General features: G+C 43.0%; 1 protein-coding gene across 1 annotated transcript in view; it reads right to left on the bottom strand.

The window, feature by feature from the left end:
- The window catches only part of pip5k1cb (phosphatidylinositol-4-phosphate 5-kinase, type I, gamma b), a 36,625-nt gene extending 17,405 nt beyond the window's left edge, over positions 1 to 19,220 (bottom strand). The window contains exons 1-5 of the mRNA XM_063220431.1: positions 19,011 to 19,220; positions 3,759 to 3,790; positions 3,280 to 3,372; positions 2,143 to 2,273; positions 1,878 to 1,995 (exon numbers count right to left, since the gene is read on the bottom strand). Coding sequence (XP_063076501.1) covers positions 1,878 to 1,995; positions 2,143 to 2,273; positions 3,280 to 3,372; positions 3,759 to 3,790; positions 19,011 to 19,128 — 492 coding nt within the window. The 5' untranslated portion in view covers positions 19,129 to 19,220. The remainder of the gene's footprint in view (positions 1 to 1,877; positions 1,996 to 2,142; positions 2,274 to 3,279; positions 3,373 to 3,758; positions 3,791 to 19,010) is intronic.
- Between the last annotated feature and the right edge of the window lie 4,813 nt (positions 19,221 to 24,033).

The following is a 24,033-nucleotide window of genomic DNA, read 5'->3' on the forward strand; positions in this document are numbered from 1 at the left end:
CACACACACACACACACACACACACACACACACACACACACACACACACACACACACACACACACACACACACGCACACAAAACACATACAAACACACACACACACATACTGCTGCTGGTGTATTTAATAAAAACCTTTTTTAATTATTTATTTCTTCAAATGCTACTATTACTATGTCAGAACGCTATAAAGGACTTTTAGAAAAAGCACAACAAAATACCTCCTCTTAATGTATGTTCTCTACAAGTCTTCTGTTGTCCAGTCTTGCACTTTAAATGTCTGTATGAGCAATGTCTACGTCCATACTGTCTATGTCCATGTATGAGTACTGTCTATGTCTATACTGTCTATGTCCTTACCTAGATTAGTCTATGTCTGCATGGGAGAGCAAGAAACGCAATTTCAAATTCTTCGTATGACCAGTGCATGTAAAGAAATTGACAATAAACTTGACTTGAACTTGAACTTGAACTTGATACCATATTAACTGGCAATCTCGCAGCATGCTCTGATATCAAGATGTGTGCTCACCAACCCACAAGCAAATAAGTAAACATTTGAGTGAACTGACAAACATACATACATGGTCAGACACACACACGCACGCACACACGCACGCACGCACGCACACAGACACACACACACACACACAGACACTGTGATTCATACCCAGACCCTGGAAATCCTGCCAGCGTTCAATGACTCACACTCCAAGTACATCCAATGTGCATCCTACAGGGAGGCGACCGGCTAGCGCGTCCCTGTACTGCCCGATGCCAGATCACTACCTTGATGCATCCACTCCACTCCCACTCTACTCCACTGTGCTAAGGTTTGGCATTGCCCTGATACATGGCAACCCTTTCTCATTTTTAGAACATCCCAATCCAATTTTGTCTACATTCGTCAAGCCATTCTGAAAATACTGTGCCAACCCTTGAGTCTTACCGCAGAAATACACCAGCGGCGATGCGATTCAAGCGCCAGAGTGTAGCAGCAAGCGATACAAGCGATTGAGGAGACAAGAGTATGTCCGTACAGGCAGAAGGCAAAGCATTCAAGCATTCCCATTGGCTGTGGTCACTGACCTCTATGCAGTCATTGGCTGTCGCGGCTTGTCGCCGAACCGCGTCATAGAAAGTTGAAAAGATTTCAACTTCAAATTGTCGCGCTCGTCGCGCAAATCGCTCTAGTCTCCAGAATCGCTTTTGTCTCTCGACTCAATACAAAGTCAATTACTTCCGTCGCTCGACTCGCTCAGATCGCCGCTGGTGTATTTCTGCGGTTATGCAGGGCCAGTGTGTGTCTGCCCGCACAGAATCATCCCCTTCTGCCTTCCTCCTGCACAAGCATGTCAAGAGATGTCGCAGTGTCTGACATCTCTCATTGTGCATCTGTTATCCTATATAGTACTAACTAGAAATGCGCTCAGAGAGTGCAGCCCTCCGCCAAGGCAGCTGTTTGATACACCCCTATTTTTTTCAAGTCTTTCTGCCTTCTTAGTTAGAAACTGGAATATCAAAATTCACCCTATCCCGCAAAGGTGAAGAATCACCATTCGAATCACCATTCAGATCCGGATCACCACCAAAATCTAATCACGTGTTCCTTTTATCATTTCCATCAACTCCACAAAGTGTCATCCAAATCCATTCACAACAGTTTGAGATTTTGAGACAAACAAACAAACAAACAGTCAGTCAGACAGACATACAGGCAGACAGACAGGCAGACAGGCAGACAGGCAGACCAATACGACCGAAAACATAACCTCCTTGGCAGAGGTAATAAAAACAGCATGTCTGCTGGCATGCCGCAGGCAGTACGACATGTGAGGGCACTGCAGAGGTCAGGGTTCAGTTTAGATTTATCTCACCAGGTAGTCATCAGGCCGAATGCCAAAGAGTTCACGGAAGTAGCGGAATGCCACAGGGGCGTAGGTCTTGAAGCGGAAGTCTGGGTAATGATGCGCCGGGGTCAAATTACTGCCCTCACTAGACAAAGTCAGAGAAAATGGAGGGAATTTACATATAGTACATCAGCCTTGCTCATGTAAAACATACAACAGAAACACACATAAACAGACGTGCATTATTCTTTCACACACTTGGGTACACACACAAACACAAACACAAACAAACCTTGGAAAGAAAATGCTCTCCACCACATAGAAATCCTGCATGAGCACATCTCTCTCAGGCTTGGAGCTGAGGTTGCCCACTGTGTAGCCGATGCCAAGCTGGATGGCACCCTTCAGGGCAGATGAGGTGGTCTGCAGAAGTGAAAAACAAAAATATTGACCCCCAGCAAAGTACTGGCCATAAGCCATAACTTAAAGTAGAGTGCTTTTATTGATCTTGAGGGAAATTAAGGTCACTGACAGTTTACATAGATACACAAATACAAGACATACACAAAGACGTAATACACATTATTATTGCACATTGCAGTAAACATATAGCAACAATTTGAGTATAGCAAAATACCTTACATCACTAAATATACACACACCCATGCTCTCTCTCTCTCTTCAATGATGGACACAGTCAAACGGCGTAAATAAACCTCGTTTTGATATATCTATTACATCTATCCTCAAAATATCCTCATGTGTAACAGCAATTTTATAGGTCCATCAGTTAAAAAATGTAAGGAATTCGTAACTGTGCACAGTATGTCCCTGACTGTGGATTGACTCTTTCATGTGCATACAAATGTAAAACAAATATTTTTAATTGATGATGGGGGTAAATAACCGTAAAAAATAACGTTTGCGAACACCTGAAAATGGTACAAACTGAACCAACCCTGGTCTGAAGTGCTACCAATTACCACCAAAATCATTATGTGGTCACAGAGGATCTTACAAGTATCTCTTACATCTTTGAGTAGCCTTTTTGTGCAGATGGGGTCTGCGGTGGGCCTACTCACTATTTGCTGAAAATACTCACCTACATAATAACAACATTGCTATGACGTTACTGAGAGCCTGAATTTTGGTGACAGTAGAGTTATAACATGGGCTCTGTGCAAAGGGGTTAACCCGTTAAGCCACTGCATTATAAATTAGTGTTACTAGCATGGAACTGACCAAGTCGTAGTGCAGCATTACTAAAGGCCCTGCGTTGCGTTATGTCATACTATTGTAGCACTATGGTAGCTGACTTTTCAATGTCTATTACAGCGTGCCGCTGGAGGTACAGCGTGCATTAAGGAGCTACGACATCTTTAATTAATCTTTGATTCCATGCATGGCCTGCATGGTCTGTGTAACGCACCTTCTTGTAGGTTGTCTCCCCGGAGGCGTCCACTCTTCTGTGACCAATCTTCTTCTCAGGCCCTGAGCCAGGATGGCAAGATGACGACGGCATCTAAGACACAGATGGGGGTGCGCGGTTAAAGGGGGGTGTTATTAAACTAATCCAAAAAGGTAGAGAATTCGTGCACATCAGTAGCACAGGTGCTGGACCAAACATAAGATAACTGAAAGGAAAATAAAGGTCTGCAACACTGTTTGATGTCATCACATTTTTGGGAGCATCAGTGTTATTAAAGCAAGCCTGCCTAACCCGGATGAAATTGTACAGTATATTTTAAGGTCAATTACAAAACTGAAGCTTGGACAAACCCATGAACTTGGAATTGAAATTGAAGGGGCAGTGTAAGATGCTGTCTGTGACTATGCCATGCATATGCATATTGTTATTATACTATTAGATGAAAGACAAGACAGAATCAAAAGTAAGACTGCACTCACCTCTGTTATAGAGCCCTTTTTAGAGGTCACCTCTGAAAGAAAGTCACACAGGAGAACACATGAGACATACATTCAGAATCCATTTGACATGCAAGAGGAAAAACCTAGCGGGTCAAAATGTTGCTTATTTCATTAAATCGTTTCAGTTGTAGTTTCAGTGTGTGAACCTCTACTTTCTCCGTCACAAATCAGTTTTTGTCCTGCACCACCTGACCTCAACAAGGTGGGACCTGCATTCACCTAGTCTATGAAAATATTCACTCGAATACACCTACATCAAACCAAGGATGTAAGTGAGAATGTATTGCTATTATATTATTAAATAAGGGTTTAAAAACTACCAAGGGTAACCCCGGTTCTCTGAGAGAGATGAACGAGACATTTCATGCAAAGGGGCGTAACGTTACATAGTGAGAGGTCGAGTGAAATCTACCGAAAGAGAACCATGTTCATCAACAGACAACAATGAACAGAATGCATTGTTATTTGAAATAAGGGTTTAAAAACCATGTTCAACAACAGTCATGCTGGTTTGTTTACTCCTGCACCGTGTCTGCCTGCTCGCCCTCAGCTCCATCTCTCACATCTCATCTCTGTCAGCCCACATGTGCTGCAAGAAATAACCAGGAGACAAACACCCACCAAAGCAGCAGCAGAGGCAGGAGCGTCCTCCTGACCCAATTAAACAGTCAATCAGCACAGGACAGGACTTCCTATCTCCCCCCGGGCCACTGTGCTAGAACTATTCTCCATAGGGATAGTTAAATCTAATAGTTAATGATGTATCTTTTCCACACCATATGAAATTCTGTTCCATTTATACGGATACATCTGACCTTGTAGTTGATGTGCAACAAGCACAAGCACAAGCTACAGTAGTGCAGGGGTGGGCAATTATTTCAGCCCAAGGGCCGCGATTGGATTTAGAATGTTGACTAGAGGGCCAGGTGCCATTTTGTACATATTTTACGATTGCATTCCTTGAGTTAATGAAATTCATGAAGATGAATGCTTGTGGCCTGCTGGCTAGAATTTGCCTACCTCTGTCTGAGCTAGTGTCTACTGCAGGCGTCACCAACGTGGTGCCCACGGGCGCCAGGTAGCCCTCCAGGACCCTCTGAGGTGCCCACTAAGAATGTTAAAAAACAGTCCGGACTACAAGATTTAAGTCACAGTTAATGTTTTTCTTTATTTTAAATATGAGATTATTTCTTCATAGCCTATAAACATTATTTCCGTATAACTTATAAGAAATCTCAATTCAATCTAGTGTGATTTGGGAATGGTGTCAAGACATCAGTAGAGGATTTTGAACAAAAGTAGCCCTCGAGTAGCTCTCAGTAGCCCTCGGGTAGCCCTAGGTAGCCCCCTGACCCAAAAAGGTTGGGGACCCCTTGTCTACTGTGTTCTGAGTTTTAGCATGCTCACTGCTGGATACATAGCTACAGATCCTGCACTGCACAGTTTCAGCCACAGACAATCTCTCTCTCTCTCTCTCTCTCTCTCTCTCTCTCTCTCTCTCTCTCTCTCTCTCTCTCTCTCTCTCTCTCTCTCTCTCTCTCTCTCTCTCTCTCTCTCTCTCTCTCACCAAGAGCAGGAGTAAATCAAGACTTACAGAATTATAATGAAAATAAAATATCTGTATTGTATCAGTCACTGAATTCTGTTCAGATCGACTGTCCAGACCACTGTGTGTCACAAAAATAATGGTCATAGTGTAAATATAACGGCATACACACAGACCTCTCTCCAGAGTCACAGTTCCTCAGAGGCTGTGTGTTACCAGAGACAACGTGCAGCCAGAATTTCAAAATGAAAAAGTGATGCAGAACCCCAATATGATTCAGTCAGGATAGGTTGGACCTTGTATTGAATGTAGTCAAGACATTGTCACATGTTTCTTAGTATAAAGCAGAAGTACAAGTAATTTATTCAGTGAAATCACACATCACACATACATCATGTGTGTGATGTGTGTGCAGGCTCAGTGGGGGTAGAGCACATTCCTGAGATGCTACCAAATATTTTGTACCAAGCACCATATGACACCGCAGTCACAGGTGCAGTAAGTATACTCTATAAACACTCAGTCCATGAACACATTCCAGATTGTAGTAAGTGATTAATGCACTAACATACTGTACACATATTCAAATGGACAAAAACATATAGATAAAACTAATGCAATAAAGGAGAACGAGAGCGCTAGAGAGAGAGAGAGAGAGAGAGAGAGAGAGAGAGAGAGAGAGAGAGAGAGAGAGAGAGAGATAGATAGATAGATAGACAGATAGAGAGAGACAGGGAGAGAGAATGAGACTGAGATCGAGAGAGTGTTAATGTAATGACCAAAACATTGTTATTATTCAAGAATGGTGAGACTGGTCTCTGTATGAATAACCAACACATTGAATGCAAACGTGTACTGCCCACTCAGTTTGCAATACACCAACAGTGTTGATTTGAAGCATTAATTTGGAGACCTTTAACTGAGCCTCAGATAACATTTTCTTCATTAATAGCTTCCTACAAAACCAATTTCTCTAATAAAATTACATTCTTTCTGGCCCTGCTGTGGCCTAATGGTAGGGCACTGAGTTACTACGCCGGCGACCCAAGTTCGATTCCGGCCCGGGTCATTTGCAGACCCTTCCCTGTCTCTCTATCCCCACTCATTTCCTGTCTCTCCTCCAATGTCCTGTGAAAAATAAAGGCAAAAAACCCTTTAAAAAACAATACATCCTGTCTTGTGCTCCACAAATGTCTCATATGTGTCATCCATCTGACTGTAGTGCTACCCTCAAAAGATATTCAGGTCACTTCTCAGCAGAGCTGCTCTCATCCTAAAACTAGATCATTTCATATTTGAGCAAAAACAGCAGATCACTTAGTGCCATGCTGTAATGAAATCTGTAATCAAGTGATCATTAGCAATGATGTGCTAAATCTGCTTAATGGCATTGGTTAATTCACACAAATTATTGTGAAAAATGGCACAAAAAAACCCTGACATCTTATTTCTGTTGAGGGTGTTGCTCAGACATTGGCAATGACAGAAATCACAATTACAGAAAGTAACTCTCACTGCATGCACTATAAAACAGAGTCACATGACACTGCTACCTGCAATGCAGTGCAGCTACAAGGGAACACTCCAATCACATGGAACATACTAAAAATGGCAATAATTACTGATAAAGGTTACATTGGGCCAAACCGTCGGGTCATATGAATCGTTTTACCATTGAAGATTGAAAATGTCCTACCATACACACACACACACACACACACACACACACACACACACACACACACACACACACACACACACACACACACACACACACACACACACACACACACACACACACACACACACACACACACACACACACCTCCTGTTAGTCTATGTTTTGAAGACCCAAGACAAGCACACCCCCTCATAAACACATGAAGCGATCCAAACAACATCTTATTTTCCCCCGCACAGCCATGTGTAATGGAAATGTGTCCATATATAATAAGGAAAAACAGAAAACACAGAACAGACAGCCCTTCCCCATAACCTTCCCAAGAGCTGTAGACATTCACTTCCATCTGCTCTCTGCTCACCCTACCAACACTGTGAAGACACATGCTATTGGCTCCACGGCCACTGAAGCTCCATGTGGGGCCTGGGGAAGGGTACGAGCAGTGTTGCCAGATGGAAAAGGCTGAATTGTCGTACCAAAACCTCCAAATTATCTTTTTGGGGTTTTCTTAGGAGGAAATTATCGTACAAGACCCAAATTGTTGTTTCAAGGCATCTACTGTAAATGAACCAAATGACAACTCTGAAATTATCGTATTTGTTTTGTTTTAATCGTACAGAGGACAAAATGGACAAAATTATGGTCCAAATACGATAACTATCGTACATCTGGCAACACTGGGTACAAACCACATGCATGGGGAGGGAGGGAGCTATGGCCTGGCCGAGAGAGAGCTGCCATAATGCTCATGTCACCAAGCCGGACCTTCGCCATGTAGCCCCATAATGCACACACAACACAGGAGCCTTTTGACTCTTCCAAATGGGCAGCCATGAGAAAGGACTATACTGTACGTTGTGCCCTGCACGCTGTACTGCCTTCATAAGAGGGCTCAGAATAAGCTTAGACCTAGCCACCACCAAACTAGTGGAACACCAGAGTCAATGTCACTGATACCTGCCATGAATATAACAATTTTGCTCAGCTTGCCTTGAATCATATAGTAAACAGCATTAAGGAATATCAAAAGTGATGCTAACAATTCTATAGCTAGCAACCAGCTGGTAGGCAGCAGGTCCTCACAGAAGATAGGAAAGACATGAAAGTCTTCTGAAATGTGGATAGGAATGGTTATTCCCATGAGATTCTTTGGTAAAACATTCACACTGTTGAAACAAAATGTGTCAATATAAAAAAACACCGGAGCAACAAAAATAGTATGCTGCAGAACAATCTAGAATCACAGAGGCAGCCTTAATACACAGAAGCCTGGAGTCTCACCCACACACTTTCCTCTGCTGCGGTCTGCTCAGGGGCACGCTTTTCCTCCTTTCATGCACAGTTCATACTGCGTGACACTGTACAAGTGTACAAGTATAACAAAATATGATGACAAACCTCAAAATGTCACAAGGACCCCACCGCTGCTTGTCGCCTAAGGTTTGCGTAGTTCTTTTCTATTTGTAGACAGATCAGGGATGAGGAGAAACAGTCAATTGGATTGACAGCAGGCACCCTAATCTGGCTCCACAGCCACTCTGCAAGACAACAGGTGTTTGCTACTCTGACCAATAGCAATGCTCAGATTAGGGATAGGTCCCTCCCAGGAGAATCCAGGAGCAGCGAGGGGGCTGAGCGTCAGCCTGCCCTGAAGGACAAGGGCACTGAAGGAGAGACAGCCCTCCGCTGCACAAGCTCCTTACCCACCGGCAGTGGCCTTGGCCTTGGGCTTGCCTGGCTCTTGCTCGGCCTGTAGTTCCGTACAGCTTTGTGAACTCCACTACGTGGTCGGGGAGACTGTAGCAGGATTCCATTTCTCCAGTCAAAAAAATAATTGGAGCATTTATTGCTTCAATATCAACAAATTCCTTCAATAACATTTTCTGTTGATCTCTGAAGCTTCAATATAGTCTATAATACTCCTCAATGCAAGCTGCTACTGATACTGAAGCAATAAATGGTCAGATTATTTTTTGACTGGAGAAATTTAATCCTGTTACAGTCTCCCAGACCTCTGTGTGTGTTGGAGCTCCACCAGGGGGCTCCGATATCTTTGAAAACGGTTCCTGCAATAAAACGTCAATGTCGGAATGGCGGTGCGTCGGAATGGCGGGGTGTAAACCCACCTATTGTTGCCATCCCCCTCCACCAACACCACGCACACACACACACACACACACACACACACACACACACACACACACACACACACACACACACACACACACACACACACACACAACATGCTTTGTAAAGTGTAATCGAGTCCGTAGTCTGTGCTTGTGCGTGTCTGTTTGTGTTTGCTTACACAGGATGATTACAACAAAACTGCTGATTCAAACCAAAACAGATTGTCCTATATTGCATTGGTTCGCATGCTCTGTCTGTGTGTGTGTGTGTGTGTGTGTGTGTGTGTGTGTGTGTGTGTGTGTGTGTGTGTGTGTGTGTGTGTGTGTGTGTGCGCGCGCGCAGTAGGTGATATGGTGGGGCAGTGTCCTTTGTCTGGCCGATAACTGCAGCACCCTTTTACCTCAGCGGCCCAGACAGTTCTCATCTGACCCTAATCCTGCTGCCTGTCAATTGTCTGTGAGAGACTGAGTGACTGTGTGTGACTGTGTGTGTGTGTGTGTGTGTGTGTGTGTGTGTGTGTGTGTGTGTGCGTGCGTGCGTGCGTGCGTGCGTGCGTGCGTGCGTGCGTGCGTGCGTGCGTGCGTGCGTGCGTGCGTGCGTGCGTGCGTGTGTGTGTGTGTGTAATTGGTAGTCGACACATATGGAGAAGAAGGTGCTGTGTATATCCTTGAAACTTTTACCCCACGGACTATTGATCACTGTGGTGCCTGGTATCTTTGCAACTGATAAATTTGTGTCTATGGAAACTGTGGGCACAAATAAAGAAGTAAACTCTGTGTGTGTGTGTGTGTGTGTGTGTGTGTGTGTGTGTGTGTGTGTGTGTGTGTGTGTGTGTGTGTGTGTGTGTGTGTGTGTGTGTGTGTTAGTGTCTGCGTGCTGTGTGTGTGTGGGTGGGGGGTGTAATAGTTTTGGATGTGCATGCACTATTACCAAATTGAGAATAAACCCTGACATGGTGGCTGTGTCTTGAGTATTTGTGTATTGTCATCATCAAGGCCATTTTTGCTTCATCTACTCAGAGGCTCATGCTCACTATGTCCACCTGGTCTTAATAAACTAAGAAAGGTAGGCTATACTCTAAAAACCACCATAACAAAACTAGTAATAATGAGTCAATTTCAAATTCAATGCTTCTTGGAAGGCCATTTCAATTCTTTAACTCAAAACGTGACTGAAATCGTGATTTTGTTCACACTAACATTTAGTAACTAAATCAAGTATGCCATTTTGAATGATTCTGTCAGGTATGTAGCCACAGACACCATGCCACAGCACACCCCACCCAGGCTGGTTTGGGGTTTTCCATGTGTCCATGTGTCCATGTTTGCGATGCTGGTTGTGCCGGAGCAGGCTGCCCAGGGCTAGCCTGGTTACTGCTCTGTGTGTGTGTAGCTCTGGAGCCCCCTGGTACCTGTGTTGAGCGCTTTTATCAGAGACGGAGGACTGATCACGAGAGCTTCAGGCAAGTGAACGTCCAATCACATTTATGCAACACAGTGCATAGCACTGGTTGAAACACTTGCACTTAAATCTGCCCCCCCCCCCCAGTCCTGTTTACAGTTCTCTGTTAACACTCTTAACTGGTGTATGAACAATTACGGAGCAGGCATCCAGGTGGCTGTGGCTTAGGAGAAGTGACCAGTGGCTGGGCCAGGCTGGCAGGGAAGAGGGGGGGGGGGGGGCAGAGTTGTGCGGCAGGTCCCTGAACGACAGAGGGAGCAGTTCCAGGACGCTGGTTCTGCTGGCAAGCCCCACTGAGGTGTTGTGGGCTTATTGACGAAACACCAGTGATTTGGGGTGCACACTTGAAAACCCTATGAAGTCTACTGGTCCGCGTCATGCAGCTCTGCCCTCAGCTGAGGACGTCTGGAGGGGAGCAACTTCGTTGCCAGGCATTGCACAGAAGGAGCAGGAGGTAACTCCTGCCAGGTGCAGTGGCTGTGGTATACCCTACCGTGTAAAGACACATTTTCATCTTATCATCTATACATAACTAGTCAAGTAATGCATATCAACACTTGGCTTATGACACATTTTATATGCTTTGATTAATGCTATGAATTCAATATATTTCATTGCTGTTTGTCTAGTTAGCATCTTTTAGCCTAGCTAGTGTCAGAAAGCGGTTTGGTCCTACAACATAAACACAGAGACTGACCTGATCACAATTACCAAATCCAAATGGAATGTTGCCAGGAGCTAGCATGTGAACTTCACAGTTCCATTTCCTGCCTCTGGGAGGTATGTAACAAGTAAGGCACAGACAGGTGAGTGGAGGTGCAAACGAACACCAGAAAAGGAGGTGCTGGCAACCAGTAAGACACTTGTAAGAAGAGAGAAGTGCCGCTGTTGTTTTATACGTGACCTGAGGAAGGCCGACAGGCCAAAACGTCACATTAAAAGATCAATTCTGCACTGTGTGCGGCACTTCTCTCTTCTTTCAAATGCACACAGACAGGTACCAAGGAAACACCAACACTAAGTAAAAGTAATCGACATAACATACTGGGATGCACACGTAAGGCACCAATCGATGTAATGTAGCCTAAAAAGGCAACAATTACCTTTTTTTTTTGCTATGAATACCAAATAAAGCCTCTGTAGAAAAGCAGTACAGAATAAAGAGGATTACATTTTATTAAGTGAACAAGACTTGTGGCACCCAATGGAATACAGCAGAGCAGCTCTAATGTACCCTATTGGGACCACAGTCAAGGAATTCCCACATCTAAGTAGCGCTGATCCCATCACATCAAAACTCTGAAAACAGTAGAGTAGTCTACCCTGGCGTCCACTTTGAGAAACGCTATTCTAGTCTCATCAATCATTTGGCGCAAATGAAGCCAAGGACTACATTACTGAGGATATGTATAGTCTGTGTATATGTGTATGTGTGATGTTTTTTCTTATTATAACAAATGTTTTTTTTTCCCAAATAGACTACGTCTATTAAGATATGGGAGTAGGTCGTCAGTCCCAACATGGGGACAGTAGGGTACACTATACTGCCGTGCAAAACAAGAACGCAGTAACTCAAAATGGTCGAAAAAAAATTTATATCGGAAATGGGTTTTAAACTACCTCATTTGTCTTGTGTCAAAAAATGGTGGTCTAACACCGTCCCGTTTAGGAGAAAACTCATTTTGAAAGTGCAAAAATGACCCCAAAAAAGTTACTGCCTGTTGTATTTATGTCGTACAAAACAAAAACGCAGTAAGTCGGCGAGTTACTGCTGCACGTTCCAATGGGACTGGTTTGGGAGTAGACAGTAATACTAGCCAAGAACGCAGTAACTCCTGCAGTAACTCCATTTTGTGGCAGTAATACCAGCCAAGAACGCAGTAACTCTGTTTTTTGTGGCAAAAAGACACATAAATGTTGTTTTTTTGTTTTTTTTTGTGTGCATTAAATTTCTATCCTAAACAAGCATTACCAGGAAGTGTCACCACCAATTTACCGACAACACAGTTGTCACGCCATATGGGAAACTTTGAAGCCTTTTTTCTCAGTTTGCCGTTTTCAGAGTTACTGTGTTCTTAGATTGTAGGGCAGTATAGTTCAATTCAAAGTAATTCTAAACATTTCCAAAACTGTGCAACAGAAAAAGTTGAGAGTGGTGCAGGACACAGTTGATGAACTCAATACAATGGTGGTTATACCTGTGCATGTCTTGCCCTTGATACATGTACATGCCTGTCTTTGATACAGGAAGGTTGAGGCCATCCATGGTTAGTATGATCACACTCAGAAAACCAGGGCGACTGTGGAAATCATAAGAATCGAATGACTCATCAGGTGCCAACATTTAAACAAAACAAACAACGAAACAAAAAGGGATATGGGCTGGCAGGCTTTGGGAAACATTTAAAACACAACAAACAATTTAACTAACAAGAAGACTACAGTCAAATGATCTCTATCCCGCAGTGGAACTGAGATGTAGAACAAATTGTGCTGTAGATATTCTTGCTAGCCATGGAACTCACAGGCATTGATCCTGTATCAACCTGCTGTCAGGATCCATTTAAGAGTATGCCCTATCTTAGTCAACCAGCTGCCACATACAGACAGAACTCACATACAAACATGCAATCGCACGTACAACAACAATATTATATCCTCTGTTCTGTTCTCTAACACCAGATGAAACCTAAGCACTCAACCTAAAGCAGATGTCCTTACTCTCAAAAACGCAGATAAAAATATCCCATCGTTTATGACATCATTCTACATCTCATGCCTCATATGACGGAAGTCTTTGAGTAATCCCCCACGCTTTGCTTCCTGTCTTATCGTGTGATTGTGCACGCAATGTCACAAAGACACAGACCCACATACATACGTACATCAACGTGATCATAAACACACAGTTTGGCAAAAAAAGATCTGTGAAAATCTGTGAATTACTTAAAAACCATCCATTATAGCTGGACACAAAAACAGAGATAAAATAGAATATATTGAAGCTAGCTAGTTAAATATATAAATAAATGTGCTTAGCCTGCAGAAGTGCACATCCTAATACCCTTCATAAATAGTGTACCCTGGAGCGTTTCCAACATTCTTCACAAGGCACAAGTTCTCCTGCATTAGACCTCTCTAGCAACCCTCTGCTGCATGGTTCTGTTCCCTCCCAATTGAGAACCCATGTGCCACGCTGAGACTCACTCGGCAGGGGCCATGACTCACGCACACAGTCCAGCAGAGCTGAGCATGGATCTCACTGTCAGAGACTGCAGCGCAAGCACACGCGCATGCACGCCTGCACGCACGCACGCACGCACGCACGCACGCACGCACGCACGCACACACACACAGTCAAGTCTCACAGCAACTCCTTTCGCACACCGCTACTGCAGTAATACCAATTGTGCAAGCCAACACAACACAGCAATGGTAACTGGGCGATGGGTAATAGTGAGCATCACCTGGTAGGCTGAAGGGACACAGATCGCCCTACAGCCGTATCAGTGCTGATGGGTCCCTTCACAGGACCTGGGTGATAACCTGAGCCGTCCGCTGGGAGCACTGCACTTATGTAAAGCTTACATAAGCTGCGGCCACAGCCAGGGTGCAGGTTTCATGGAGTGTAATAAGCAATGTCGCGCAGAGAGCAGAGGGTGGCAGCCGCTGCAGCTGCTGAGGGGATGGCCTATGATCTGATGAGCTGATTTCACCGACTCTAGAAGCTAGAAGACGGGAGTAAATGAGAAGAGGGGGAAAATTCCCTCATTCTATGTATTTTTTTCTCATTTTCACACACTTCCTGTGATTCAAACTCTGTGAAATACTCTGGGTAGCGTTAATCATGTGACATGTGGGCATTTTTCTTGCAAAGCTGCCAAACTAGGATGGCTGGTTTTGCAAAGAAAAACAACCTGTCATCAGCATCAGGCCACACCCCCAAACCCCCCCACCACACACACACAGAGAATGTTTACATTCTATGTTGTATAGACTTTGTAGTTACTCACTTCATAGTTAAGATCACTAAAGGAGTCATGAACAACTAATTTGTATCTAATCTCTTTCTTTCTCGTGCGCTCACACTCTCCCTTGCTCGTGCGCGTGCACGCTTTCTCGCTCGCTCACACGCTCGCACGCTCTCTCGCTCTCTCGCTCACACACACACACACACAATTTTAAGTGCCTGGTCATGATCTTTCTGTACATAACCCATAATAGACTCGCTGGTGAGCATACAACAAAGCATGAAGCTGTGTGTGGCCAGATGTCCTGGGGCTCCTGTGGTCTCTGGCACTGCTCTGTGCATGCATGTGCAAAGGAACAAGCTAGGGCTGGGCAATATGGAAAAAAACCTATATCTCGATATGGATTAATTTATATCACGATAACGATATATATCACGATATAGCACAATTATGTATGTTTTCAGTTATTATCTTTATTTTCTCTTTATTTTGTTGTGTCACAAAAACACTTTTCTTAATTAATCTTTTTATTCTTATTTTTACAATCATATGAACTTAGAACGTGTATAGTGACAACATGAAATGTAATTCAATGATATTTAATTGTATAAAATCCATAACATTTGTTTATCACGATATAAACGATATAGGAGAAAGGGCACGATATACACTTTTCTATCACGATAACGATATCGTCATATTGCCCAACTCTAGACCAAGCACACTGTCGCACTCTATCAGCAGAAAAAAAAACTGCAGGGGTGGAGCTATAGGGAGGGCAAGCAAGGCACTTGCCCTTGGGCCCAGGGCCCTACCGTATTGGTGGTGGGGGCCCTTGCGAGCTTGGCAAGCTGTATAGGGGGCACTGTAAGTGCCTTGCCCTGGGGCCCTGTGTGCAATTGTTCCGCCACTGACAAACTGAATTTCTCTGTGCAACTACTCAGCTGTATACTTTTCTCACAGCATTGTTCACTGGTGCCACTCTGACAGCACACACCCATTATTGCACATGACATGCACACTATTATTCACTGATGGCAAGTGGCAAGTGCCGTAGCTGTCTGTTACAGAGGGCAAAGGGAGACAGAGACATTTGTTAGTGAATCAATGATCCTTCATTATGATCATCAGGCCATTCAGCTGAATGGTCAGAGATGGGAGTGAGTCACTGACAGTCACTGAACATCTACAAAAATGTTATTTTCATTGGGAGAACAAGAGTAAATTGCTTTTTACTAATTTTGTAGTCAAATTCAGCTTTCTAATTCCTTGGCTCACAGTGAGTTCTTAGGTGAAGAATGGCAGGCATTATCACTTGTTGTTAACCTATAATAACAACCTGGCTCTAGAAATGTTGATTAGTTTACAAACAAATCTGGTTCATCTCAGGAAAACAATGCACTATTTGTTCCAACCAAAGGTTATGAAGTCACTGTCATCTGTCTTTTACTGATCATACACTACACACGGAGAAGCTCTGGAATACAAAAATGCAGGTAAGATGTCCCACTTTACATAGCCTAAATAGCAAGGTCAGGTTGTCTGGTTTTCCCATTCTTTACACCAAACCATTCATCCAGTTCACAACGGGCAGAATTCACAAGCAGTGGAAAGCAGATCTCAATCTAACCAGTCCCTGTAACTCAAAACTGGACCTTCATCCCAGCTGAATCCAAAACTCAAAATGTGACTGAGGATGTTCTAAAATCAGACGTTTCACTCATACTATAAACATTATGCATTTTGTCAGAATATCGTAAACAATAACAATATAGGCCTATGTAATTGTCAGTAAGAATAGAGTGGACCTACAGAATTCTTGGCCTTTGTGTTTACCTAGGCCTGATGGGTCTTTCACCATTGTCTACGGTTTATAGTTGTCTGGTACATTACAGTATGTGCATGCAACCTCTTACTTGCTTTGGTCTGTCTATCTCTACACACCACCAGTACATACCCAGAACACACACACACACACACACACACACACACACACACACACACACACACACACACACAGTTTAAAAAGTGGCGTAATCACTCAAATATTACTATAGCTATTAGGATAAAGTACTACAAAATATGATCCATTTCAAATTTATATAACTTGATAAGACACAAAGCCTGTCCACATAAAGTACTAGTCTAGTAAGCTGTTCTAATGCAATAAATTAAATTAAAAACAAACAAAAACTTTCAGCATCAGTCGTTTTTCTCATAGGAGTCCTGAGCTGCAAGGCCCGACCTGATATCTGCCTATTTGGCGCATGGCAATGCTGGTGCAAAATCATGTGTCAAGATTAATGTGTGCAAGATGCGGTAGAAATGCTTTTACGTATCACACGGGAATGCTTAGCCACTGAGGCAGGCAATCACCCAGCAGGCAGGCAGAGGACAGAAAGGGGAACGGGGTGAGAGACAGCCCAGCTGTCAGGGGTTCTGCATAGGAGGAAGTAGCACGAGTAGGCTATCCTCCGGTGCGCCCGGATAATTACGCATTCGTCTTCTATACGGGCAGTGACCCTCATCATGTAGGAATTTTCATCTCCATAGATAGATTTCATGTTTACTAACAGCGCGCCTGCGCACGGCGACAAGGGGCAGAAAGGCTTCTACGGCCATAGAAAAACAGTATACAGCTCTGTTAAAATCTACGTGTGTTACTTTTTGTTATTTTGCTAGTTGCTCTTTTTTAAATAAAAAACGGCCGGTACACACTCTCCCGACCCATCCCCAATCGTAATTTTGCCACCTAGAGCCTTTCCTAGGTCAAGGTTTCATGATAAAAAGGCAGGATATTTACAGTGCTAATAGCATTTCATCTGAAGGCTGCCAATGGGCTGACACTGATGTTGGTAAAACGTGCTTGATCAAAGGTGACAACGTTTCTTCTCCGATGTTTTTGTACACTACATTGAGGAAAAGGGGGGAGTGAGCGAGAAGGCAAAGGATCTTGCTTGGATGTAAAACGATCATTCATGTGCCATAACAGGAGTGCTTACAACTTCAGGCAGTGTGCTGTTTGTGCTTGGTGCAGACTTGACGAGATACATACAAAATGTAAACATCTGCTTGTGCGACTTTTGGCAGACAGTTGTTCATAGAATATATGTTCATACACTTGATTAACCGGCATTTAAACAGAAAGGCGACCGTACCAAATAAATAACCTGGTGAATTTGAACATCTAATAACTACACGTTAGCTAGCTAGCTAGCAGCGAACGTTAGCGTGTTAGCTGGACAACTTACCACTACCTCCAAGTCAGACATGAGTCTCCCATCTTACATAAAATGTAAATTTAAGTTGAAAGGGGGGTATTGTTGAATATATGACCTGACATATAAACCATTTGAAACAGTACAGCTTGCTAGCAATGCTACCTACCGAATCTCAATAAGCGTTGCTAGCTAGCTAGCGCGCTACATTACCTGGACAAAATCAGCCCATTTCTGATGTTGCATTGCTACTAGATCTCAGGACTCTACTTGTAGACTAATCTACATTTTGTATTTCAATTGTAAGGAGATGAAAAACGGACAACAGATCTCCAATAACTTAAACATCTGTGTCATAACAACATTGCAATCGTTTATGCTAGCTTTCGCTAGCTAGCACCACCACTAGTGTGTGAGCTTGCTAAAGCAAGTTACCAGTTTTAAAACAACTAGGATCTAATTACAGTTGGAAGTTGGTAATTCGGTTATTAACAATATGAATGCCCTCTCCAGTGTATAATCAATAGCATTAAGACAGTACTAAAGTATGTTACAATAACAATACATCAAAATGCTATGGTGCAACAACCTGCTTGATCACAAAAAACCTTTCAACTCATTAAAACCTACATTTCCTAAAAAACGGATGCCCTGTGCAAGGTATACAAATCATCCCGATCACATAACTAACTCTGCAAGTACAGTTGAAAATAGATCAGCATCTTAAAATTCCACTGTTATCCACAGCATCGATAGAAAACAATAGTGAACTGCGCGGCTTTCTGCCCCTCGCATGCGCAGTTGTTACATTTTGTTACCGTGTGACGTTGCCTGGAAATCTATCTATAGCTCCCACGACTATAAACTAGGTTGCCAAGCGAGGTATCGGCTCCAAGTCAAACAGGGGATCACGTGTTGTTTGCACACGAACACGATTGTGTCAATATGTTGGAATCTTTGTATGGGTGATGAAGCGTTTACTGCAGAGAAAAACACCATGCATGCCGAGGCTTTTGCGTCCGTTCTACATGATGTATGAATTACCTGTCAAATTTTCCTAACTTTTTGCTTGAAATCTAGCATGAAACCCATGCAAACACGAGCACGAGACCAACGCACACGCGACTGCACCACTCATTCCACAGTCCATACCTCCATCGCCTTAAATAACGGCGCTATATTACATGACATGAGAAACAACCTGCCATGGTGTAAAGTACACACCTGGATCAGCTCCGTCCGTCCCATAGCTGAAGCCTATGACGGTCTCCGTATCATCAGATGCATGAGCCGCAGATGTGGTGCTTTGGACGCTGTCCGAGAGCCGCTCTTCTCCATCCATTTAACCAGATCGAAAGGGGCCCCGTTGCAGTGGTTAGGTGGGATTTGTTTGCGCACTGTCATCTGGACTGGGCAGATGTAAATTAGCTACAAGCTAGCATCCATTCTCTTTAATTTCGACCTTTATCCGCTCCCACTGGCACGTCAGGGTATCCCTTCCTCGTAAACTAGAACTACTTCCCATCGACAACCGACCATAGACCGACGCAGACCCAGTCCTATGCAAATAGCGAGTGTCTAGTTCTACGTCACGCGGGCAGGTTTGTCTCTGGTTTGTCGGTTATCTCAGAATTTCTCTGGTTTGTAGCCTACATGGAAAACAACACGTCCCAAAATAGTGTAATAATATTAAACATCATCATCAACAACAAAAAATAATTAAAAAAAAAAAAACGCTATCGATATCAAAAACTTCAATTAAGGCCTATTTTATTATCTATTGATTCTGAAACGGAATTAGTCCTGTCCCATGCCATAAAGTTTGCGCACTCACCTTTCCCGTCCTTACCCTTTTGGGTAGCCTACGGCAAACCTTCGCGCCACAGCTTACATTGATGTGATGATGATTTGGATGAGCCGCACTAATACCTGATAGACTTCAGGTAAAATAAACACTACCTCATGGAACCTCCAGAGAAGGATGCAACACTGGAAATTTTTGAGAAGGATGAAAACACAACGTTGTAGGCCTACTGTAGGCTATGTATCATGGTACGAATTAATAAATTGATAAACAAAAAAAGATGGGCAGTAGCCAAACACAGGCGAACTTGATTTATGAACTAATGTGGAATGCGTATGCGTTTCATTGCTCTCTTTATAGTTCAGACGCCGAGGAGTTGGTGAATGAGGTCCACAGAGCTGGGAATCAAAGTTAAAGAGCTGACATATCTAAGGTCAAGAAAGCCACCGTTGATGCCAGACCATCCAGATCTGTTGCCTCCATCCTTGGACTGGTGGGCCCTCTAGTGGTGCGTAATAGTAAAGTAGAAGCTAGGATACAGTCACAGGCCATGCTCTTCCAGGCAAACTGTGGCTTGGCTCATCTTCAAGTAGGCCTAGGAGGTAATCAGATGGGGGGGATCTGAGACTGGCTTGAACAGAACTTCGTTTGTTGGGTTGTATACATTAAAAAATAAAAATACAATAAATCTAGATTTATTCCCCCCCAAAAAAACATCCAAAAGGTTATGCAACATCAGCAGACAAATAGCAAACAACAAAGATACCTGGTATGCCAAGGTGAAGTCATTCCACCTAAGGACAAAAAGGCAACCTTTGCAGCATCTAATTGTAGACCAATAAGTTTGTTGCCTGCCCTTGCCAAAGTTTTTGAAAAGATAGTATTCAATCAAATACAGCATTATTTTGCAGAAAACAACTTGATGACTGAGTTCCATCATGCTTACATTAAAGGGCACTCTACCTGTACAGCCCTGACTCAAATGACGGACGATTGGTTGCAAGATATAGATAACAAAAATATATGTGCCACTGTTCTATTAGATTTCACAGAGGCATTTGATGTAATTGACCATGGTTTGCTTCTTTCTAAATTGGGTGAGCGGTTAGGGCGTCAGACTTGCCGGTTTGACTCCCGACACGCCAGGTTGGTGGGGGAAGTAATCAACCAGTGCTCTCCCCCATCCTCCTCCATGACTGAGGTACCCTGAGCATGGTACCGTCCCACCGCACTGCTCCCCATGGGGCGCCACTGAGGGCTGTCCCCTTGCACGGGTGAGGCATAAAAATGCAATTTCGTTGTGTGCAGTGTTCACTTGTGTGCTGTGGAGTGCTGTGTCACAATGACAATGGGAGTTGGAGTTTCCCAATGGGCTTTCACTTTCACTTAAATTACAATGTCATGGTTTCAAACCATCGGTAATTCACTGGATAAAAAGCTATCTGACCAAAAGGTCTCGGAGAGTTTACTTTAATGGTTGTTTTTCTGATGGAGTAGAGATTGAATGCGGGGTACCTCAAGGAAGTTGTTTGGGCCCGTTAATGTTTTCCATCTTCTCTAATGAACTTCCATTTGATATAAAAGATGCAAAGGTTGCAATGTATGCAGCAGGGATGGAAATAAGCACCCGTCCACCTGCCAATGACGGGTAAATTTCAGTGGTCACTGGTAATTTTTTTAACCCACCAGTCACTTTGACTGGTAAAAACAGTGAGTGACTGGTAGATTTTGAAATCCACCTGCCACCGTGACTGGTGGGGAAAGTACCTAAGTTCCACCCCTGGTATGTAGATGACACAACCGTGTATGCTTCTGCCAAGTCCACATCAGGTCTAACAGAGGCATTAAATGATGTGTTACAAAAAGTGGAAGGCTGGGTGAAACAGAACAAACTTGTCCTAAATATAGCTAAAACAAAAAGCATTTTATTTGGATCAAATTATTCTTTAAAAAATGACCCAGTGATTCAGCTCTCTATAAACAAAATACCTATTGAACAAGTAAAGGAAACAAAACTACTGGGTGTAATTTTAGATTGAAATTAGATTAGAAATTAGATTTTTAATTGTAGATTGACATGGTCAAACATGACCATTGACATGGTAAAATAGATAAAATAGTGAATAAAATGAGTTGTGCCCTGGCATTGGTTAGAAGGTGTAGGAATGTTATCACACAGGAATTAATGAAAAGTGTAATAAGTGCCTTGGTTCTGAGTCAGATGGAGTATTGTAACATAATATGGTCTAATGCGTGTAGAGCACATCTAGTCAAACTTCAAGTAGTGCAAAAAAGACAGCAAGACTAATTCTCCAATGCTCACAATATACCAGCATTGCACATATGCACTCTTCTTTACACTGGCTAAAAGTTGAGGATAAATTCATGGCCTCTTTATTGATCTCAACATGGACAATTCTAAATAATAAAACACCTCTGAAACAATATAGCAGATTCTGTAAAACTTCTAACTCCCATATTTATAATACAAGGTCTGCAACGACAGGAACATTTGTAGTCCCCCGTGCTAACACCAACGCCCTACAAAGAACAGTGGGACACAGAGTGATCACTGCATGCCAACTTTTATCACACAAATAAGTTCTGAAGCCAGTTTCAGAAAACAAGTCAAGATATTTTTAGGGAAAGAGTTATTTTTAATAGGGTAGCTGTTTATATTGATACATTGATATGTATTAGCAGGTTGTATTAAATTGTGTAATTTGAATATATTTTGCTTATAGCCTATTTTAATATGTTATTGTACATATTGCTTGTTGTATGAGCTTCAGATGTAGTTTTTAATACTATAATGAACTGATTTTATTAGACATGCACTGGATCCTGATTTTTAGGATCCTGCCGGATACCGGATCCACTGCTTAAGAGCCTGCCGGATCCGGAACCGTATAGCGCATCCTACAAAAGGGTTGAACACATAGCCATGTGGGCCCTTTTTATTACGTTGGCTCAAACTATTTTTTAGACTCATTGGCTTACTGCCACACTGCCTGCAACGACCGCTTCCAAAGGGCTTTCACCCCATGCAGCGATTGGGGTTGTGAAAGACTGACTGAAAAGACTAGGCTACGTAAAAACTAGAGATGCACCAGATCCTGATTTTTAGGATCCTTCCGGATAACGGATCCACTGCTTAAGATCCTGCCGGACCCGGACCCTGTGAAAAACCCTATTATCCTGCCGGATCCGGAACCGGATCTTGGATCCGGTGCATCTCCTCTAGATTTTATTGAAGAAAAGGACCCCAGGAAGAATGGGAAAATATTTTTGGGAAAATATTTGGAATAAACCTTTGTTAAGAATTTTTTAAATCTAAACAAAATCTGCCCCATTAGAATATCTCAGAAAGGACTGAGCCAAACAATGCAGCATCACTAGGTACTACTGACAAGTCAAGGGTAGCGTGAGCAATACAACAGCGTATTGAAATTGGCAGAAGTGCTCCTTTAACCCATTTTGTCCTAAGCCCTTTTTGGGAAAAGATGCCCTCTCCCTGTTAAAACCTAAATATCTCAGCCTCTGAAGCACATACAAACATGGAAGAAGTTTCATTTAATAGCTAGAACCTTCATGTTGCACTAAAATGTGTTCATTCAGCTCTAACATACCCACATTATTAATAAAACAGCTCAAAACGCAAAAATCTGAATGTAGCGTAAATGTCGCTCCAGGACACAATGGGTTACGTTTAAAACAATGCTTAGAAAATGACTGTGGAATTTCAACATGCAGGCCAACCTGTTGCAAGTGGTGTTATACCAAAGGGTACTTTTACAGTTAAAGTTTACAGTTAAATTGGTTTTAAACCAAACACTGCTAAAAAATCTGCTCAAATTTAGTGATCAGCAGAGGGCCAGCATCAAACGATTATTGACCTCCTATTTTTTTTAGGTTTTGTTAATTTGAAGTGCAATTTAAAAGATGCATAGTCAAAACTCTTGATAGTTCTTGGACTCCCAAGAAGGATGACAAATTATGTAGGAAGGGGTGCCCTGTTCAGCATGCACTTTTTTACAGGGAAGGTTCGCTTTAATGCATTACATTACATTTAGCTGACGCCTTTATCCAACACAACTTCCAGTTATTTACAGGGTATTGGTTAAAGTCCCTCCATCAGTGTGGGGCTCAAGGGCACTTCAGCCATGGATGGAGGTGTGGGATGGGTCGGGACTCAAACCTGAAACTCTTTGATCTTAAGACCACCCCCGAACCATTAGGCCAGGGTAGATAGCGTTTGATGAAATACATTGGTTAAGATTGAAATTTGGACATATGCTGCTGTTCCAAGAAACGTCAGTAACTGGCCACAGAGTTCCATTCTAGAATGATGGATGCCACCAAGTAGTTCTCTTTCCCATGTTGTTATAGCAATACATTGTACTTTGTACACCAACGTCGTCTAGGACAAGCTAGAGTGTTTCT

This window comes from Engraulis encrasicolus, chromosome 16 (assembly GCF_034702125.1).
Source record: "Engraulis encrasicolus isolate BLACKSEA-1 chromosome 16, IST_EnEncr_1.0, whole genome shotgun sequence".
Lineage (NCBI taxonomy): Eukaryota > Metazoa > Chordata > Actinopteri > Clupeiformes > Engraulidae > Engraulis > Engraulis encrasicolus.